The sequence below is a fragment of the Malus domestica genome, chromosome 11, assembly GCF_042453785.1.
Source record: "Malus domestica chromosome 11, GDT2T_hap1".
In the NCBI taxonomy this organism is placed as follows: domain Eukaryota; kingdom Viridiplantae; phylum Streptophyta; class Magnoliopsida; order Rosales; family Rosaceae; genus Malus; species Malus domestica.
In genome coordinates this window covers 26,354,514-26,360,962 of record NC_091671.1, presented here as the reverse complement: position 1 = coordinate 26,360,962, position 6,449 = coordinate 26,354,514, and the positions used below count along the sequence as shown (strand labels likewise).

The 6,449-nt window shown below is 37.9% G+C and overlaps 1 protein-coding gene across 1 annotated transcript; it reads left to right on the top strand.

The window, feature by feature from the left end:
- The first annotated feature begins 1,101 nt into the window (after positions 1–1,101).
- On the top strand, positions 1,102–5,344 carry LOC103407518 (uncharacterized). Its single transcript, XM_008346440.4, has 2 exons — positions 1,102–1,317; positions 4,336–5,344. Exons 1-2 carry the CDS (start codon positions 1,304–1,306, stop codon positions 5,096–5,098), a joined length of 777 nt encoding a protein of 258 aa, XP_008344662.3. The 5' UTR covers positions 1,102–1,303; the 3' UTR covers positions 5,099–5,344.
- The last annotated feature ends 1,105 nt before the right edge of the window (positions 5,345–6,449 follow it).

Here is a 6,449-nt window from a genome sequence, read left to right as displayed (position 1 = left end):
TGTCATATCCTGGTGGAAAGTCCATGTAGACCTCTTCCTCTAAATCCCCATGCAGAAATGCATTTTTTACATCAAACTGTCTTTAAAGGCCAATCAAAATTAGCAGCAAGAGATAAAAAAATTAAATGGTATTCATTTTTGTGACAGGAGCAAAAGTTTCTTGATAGTCAACACCAAAGGTCTGTGTGTAGCCTTTGACCATTAGTCTCGCCTTGTACCTATCAATTGTTCTGTCAACCCTATGTTTGATAGTAAACACCCAATTGCATGCCACTGATTTTTTTTTTCCTTTAGGAAGTGTAACCACACTCAATGTATTATTCTTTTGTAATGACTCCATCATAATTTGCATTGCCTCTGTCCATTTCAAATCTTTCAAGGCTTCTTCCACTCTGGTAGGTATTTTGATAGTGTCCATCTGTAGAACGAGTGCACAATATTTTGGGCGAGAGTCAACGAGTGGAGACATAATTTGCAATAAAGTACCATACTTTCCCTTCTGGAGAGTATCTGTCTAGCAGTTTTCCTCGATTCTATCTTGGAGGTAAGTAGTTTAATAATATTTGAGTGAGTACGTACTTGTGGATATCCGGTAGATCATGGACCAGTATTGAAGGCGTGTGAAGGGGGTTGTCTCTTGGGATGATACTTGGGGAAGTGGCAGGATGCCCATTTGGGCAGGAGGCAGCATGAGAATTACCCATTTGGGGCAAGTGACAACGCCAATTGGGCATGTGGCGACGGCAGGAGGCCCATTTGGGCAGGTGTCACCAACAGGATAGAGCCCAACATCAGCAAGAAGCTCCTTGACCTTCTTCTCGATGTTGTGGCTGGAGTTGTAGGGTGGAGTTTGTGGCTATACATTGGGTTTGGATGTGATGGGTGAAAGGGGCGATGATGACCATTACTTGGTGGAAGCCATGCTTCTATAACTTTCTATTGATGTTGGAGACAAAATTAGTTTATTTAATTTAACAGAAAATTAACTGCGACTTAACGGATGCGACATTTCCAATAGGTTGAGTATTTGTTTGAAATGTTAAAGAACGTTAAAACCAACTTTGAATGATACTTAAAAGATTTGGAGATTACTTAATCCTTAATAATATCGCTTGTAATAACAAAAAAAAAATTAAATAAAATGGCTTTCATGTGGAAAAATTGTGAGCTTGTTTGGTCGACATATAGACGGGCTCTCATTTCTCGTACTATGTAGACGAAGCTAAGAGACAGAGACGGAGACAGAAAACATCAAGTGTGGTGTAACCAGACGACGGCGAATACAATCTTACGAACGAGGAACATGTTCTACAGAGGGTAACTCCACTTTCCCTTCCCTTCCTTGTAATCCTTTATTCCAATTTCTTCCCTTTCTTCTTCTTCTATTACTATTACAATGATTCCTCATCTTTTCATTTTTTAGGTTATTTAAATTCATATTAGTGTTCTTTTCTCTAATAATTTCTACCGATGGCCTTTATTAGTCGATTTCTTTCTGTTGTTCTTGTTAATTGTGGGTTAGTATAAACTAGATGACGCCCAGAATAATAAGTTCATTTTTTCCCGAAATTTTATGGATTATTTGGGGTTGAACAACATAAATGATAGGATTAGAACTAAATTAGTTTTTCAATTTAATGTTCTGGGATTGTTTTTTTTTTGCCCCCGTATGCTCGATTTCGAAGAAAATTCAACAAATTTATGGTCTAGCTAGTTATGGATGATATCGAAAACCCTTACGTCAATAAAATGCTTGCTGGTAATTTGTAATTAGCAAACGTTGTTTTTATTACAGGACTGACAATATTTTTCTGGTTTCTATTTGGGCCTGCGGGGAACCTTTTCTATTTGAGCAAGTACTGATTATTTCCCTTGTTTTGAAATTGATAAGCGCTTTAAGGCGGAACGTAGGATGTGGAAGTATGTCATCAAAACCCTTAAGTTAGTCGCAACTGAAATAATTTCGAGGGTTTGTTTAAGACCTGAATAAAATGTTTGACCTAATTAATACAGTAAGAGAGTACCTGTTGCCGAAACCAGTTAGAGAGTACCTGTTATGATTTAAATCTTAAGGTAGTTGTCCAGGGTGATGGAAGAAAACAATATAAAATTCTGAGATTCAATATGGAATACAAAAATGTATTTGCAAGTTTCCGGTTGTTATGTTAGGAAATATCCTATTTTTTCTATTTTCCAACAACCAGATATGGTTTTTCCATGGAAAATTTATCTTTAGTTTATAATTTTACACTTACGTTGTTTCCCCACTCCTAAAATTTATAAGTTAGTAGCACAAGGTCCTCAGACCCAAAGGGTGTGTTTTAAACTCCGGACCTATCGCACCTAAGGGAAGCTCCAAGTTGCATTTGTATCTTGTTATACCCGTACCATTTTAGGTTCATGTTGAATATCATACTAGTAAGAACTCTACCCAACTTGTCTTATCAACCATTTAAGATGACCCAACATTTGCTTAACCTCTTCATTGATCATGTCATGTTTGGGTCAGTTTACATACCTCATTTCCAAGTTATGTTAGACCGTGGTGATTTTTTCCTGTCATTTTATGTTGTCAAACATTTGTCAACCCTAATCCGGCTTCTCTTTTGTTAGTTGAGAGGAGTGACTTTACACTTACCTACCATGTATATTAGTGATGTCATGTTTGGGTTGGTCCACGACTCCACATATATTTTGAATTAAAAGTGGAAAACTAAGTGTCACATATATTTATCCAAACTTATTACTCATACATTCCTTATAAAATCAAAATCCACTTCATCCTGATACTAGAGAAAAGGTCGTACCCAGTGCACAAGGCTCCCGCTTTACGCAGGGTCTGGGAGAGGTGAATGTCGGCTAGTCTTACCCCCATTTATGGAGAGGCTGCTCCCAAGTCTCGAACCCGAGACCTATCGCTCATGGGCGAAGGCACTTGCCATCGCACCAAGTGCGACCTCTATCCTGATACTAGAGAAATCATACAAAATTAAAGGAATAGTACATTGTATATTAAGAAATGGAAGATACTTAGGCAGTTTTGTCGTGTCAAAATTGGGTTATTTGTGGATGACGTTAACCCAACCTATTTTTCTCTTATGTTTTTGGGCAGCATTATTACGAATCTGTGTCAAGTAGTGCTGAAGTGTAATTCTGTAGCTTCTTTTTGGCCCCGTCTTGTGTTATTGACTTTCAAACTACATGTATTTAAGATTAAGTGATTTATTTCTGATACAAAGGTCCTTTACTTGACGCATATGCTTAGAAAAAACTTGGAAGACTTGATCCTGTATCAATAAATGACGGGAAAAAATAATATATTCATAATACTAGTTAGCAAGTTATTTTCGTGTTTCCGACTAACTCAACCTGTTTATTATGCATGTTAGTAAATTGTAGCATTTATGGGTTTCTATTAAGTAATATGAACTTCAACTTCTTTTCAATAAAAAATGAAAATTGAATCAAGTAATACTAACTGTAACCCAATAATTTAGTCTTGAGTTCACGTTGTATTACTTTCCACCCCTTATCCCACCCTGTCTCTAACTCAGGAATGATTTACCACCGTAATAAAAAACTAAAAGGGGCATTTGTAGCTTTACATTTGTCCTGGTGCATTGTTTGTATACTGGCTTGTTTAGTGTGATTCATTGCAATTTGCAAGTGTTCCACGTTGGGAAAGGAATTAGGAATTAGTGCACAACCACTGCTTGTTAATCTACTTTGGTATATAGCTAGGTGAGGCTGTTTCGTGGGCTGAGGAATTTGTGAAGGCAGAGCATTATATTGTGGTTATCGTCCGACAACCTATAATACACATAGTATGGAAATTTGATATTCAGGAATGATGTCGATGTTTGCGTCTATATGTATTTATGGTATCACTATAGTAGCACATGTTTTCTTGTTTCTAAACAACTGATGTATAGGAAGAAACACAAGGAGAGATGCAATGTAGAGAATTGATTCTCCCACATCCACAGAAAGAACATGAAAGTGCTAAGAGAATATATTACTGAGTATTCTAAACAGTACGTAATGGATTCTAAATCTTGAAGTCTATATTAATGCAAATACTATTGTTTTAGGTTCTATTTTAAGTCTAACTTGTTTATTTTGTGATATAAAAGCTGTGGTTTAATGAAAGTGCATGAGAATGTTTTTCTAGAAAGAAGAAAAGCTACCCAACTACTAGGAGATATTGGTGCATGGCATAGGAAAATTGGAATGCTTATTAGTGTAGTTGAGTAATTAGTCATGATTCTTTATAATATGTGAGTATTGATGAGTGTGCTTCTCCTCTGTTGCTTTTGTTGCCACTGGGGACTAAAGTAAATTTTCTGATGGTGGTGATGGCCGTGAAATGGGCTCAAAGCGTCAGCGGCTAGGCGAGCCAGGATCTTCATTCTATGGAACCTCCCCAGGCTCAAGTTATATGTACAATCCTACTCCTTATGCATATGTTGGACAGCCTCCGCCTTTCCCTGTCGTTAAGCTTCGTGGTCTACCATTTGATTGCACGGAAGTTGATGTTGCTGAGTTCTTCCATGGTCTTGACATCATTGATGTTCTTTTTGTCCACAAGAATAGCAAGTTCACTGGGGAAGCATTTTGTGTTTTGGGGTATCCTCTCCAGGTTGATTTTGCCCTTCAAAAGAATAGGCACAACATGGGCAGGAGATATGTTGAAGTGTTCAGAAGTAAAAGGCAGGAATATTACAAGGCAATAGCACAAGAAGTTTCTGATTCTCGTGGTGGTTCCCCTCGCAGAAATGCCCCAAGGGCCAAATCTTATGATGAAGGGAAGGACTCAGCGGAGCACACGGGGGTATTGCGGTTGAGGGGATTGCCATTTTCAGTTGGCAAGGATGATATAATGGATTTCTTTAAGGACTATGTGTTGTCTGAGAACTCAATTCATTTTACAATGAATTCGGAAGGGAGGCCCACTGGGGAAGGGTTTGTGGAGTTTGCAAGTGCGGAAGACTCCAAGGCAGCTATGGCCAAGGATAGGATGACGCTTGGAAGTCGATACATAGAGTTGTTCCCCTCCACGCATGATGAGTTGGATGAAGCAATATCAAGAGGACGGTGATTCCTTGTAGCTTGGCCATCAATTGCTATCGTGTACTAGCCATAATCTTTTACATTGTTGCTTCATATTTCGCTTGACGACTTTCAGTCAGATTTTCTAGTTGTTGTTTCAGGAGAAGTATGCTTTACGTATGAGTGAAGTTTTTCGTATTTAGCTAGTTTCCTCTGCTGATTTAGGTTCTGTTATCTTGCCTTGTGTATCTGCTACATGACATATGTTTCCCCTCTAATTTAGTCCTGTTCTACACTGATGCATGTTGGGTCGATATACGTTGTTCCCCGGGATTGATGATATCTAGGATCGAGTTCTGTTCTAGAATTTAAGTTGGATGGCTAAGAACTGTTTCTCATACGTTGCCTGTTATGTTCTGCTTGTTTATGTAGGCCAAAGGCAAAGGGTTTGTACTTCGTGTTAGTTCCCATCCCAGTTTTCGCAACGGAATCATGTTTCTTCTTGTACTGGGTTTGCTATATGTTGTCTTTCTCTGTTTACATTTGCATTTGGATTGTGGAGAATGGTAAGAGCAGTTTCATCGGTGTTGCTGAAATTGTTGTGATGGGTTATATCATCTTCTTGTGTTGGAAATCTCATGGTATTAAAAATGCTGAAGTTGAAATGCTGCTGTTGCTTTTGGTTCATATTATATGTCGTTTGTTATTGAGAACCTCAATATTATTAAGGTGACTTCCATCCCTTGTAATTACTATTTGTTGAAATATTTCACATCGGGCAGAGAGAGAAAACAAGAGTTTAATAACCTAACTCGATTCCAACTAATAGGAGGTCTTTTGTAATAAAATTCTATACATGTTGCACTATGCGGGTGGTAATTATAAGTTGGAGACAATATCGGTATTGTTAGAAGGGAGCATTTGGCCCATCTCCTTTATGATTTGACACTATTACCTCCTTAAAGTTTATGTACGGCATTTATATGCAACATTAATTGGTTGAACGATGCCACTAAAACTATGAAATTGTTACGAAAGAGAATATCTCGATCTCAGGGTGGCTGTCAGTGTGCTGAAATCCATTTCGTTTTAGGGAAGACAGTGAAATTAGTTGACATGAGATTCTATTTTGGAATCCTCATTTTGTGCAAAACTAGCTCGTTTAGCAGCTTTTCCAACCTTTGCGTAATTCTTTCCAAAGTCAACCTCTCTCTCTCTCCGTACACGGATTCACCCATGCAACTATTGGATCAAACTAACCAGGTATGTTATATTTTTTTTTTAACAAATAATATTATCTACATTAAGAGGGAGGATGTGCGTTTAACCTCATAATAGGCTAGTAATAATATGGTTCAAACTCATATTTGGCGAGAATCGAACCTAAGACTTCTCACTTA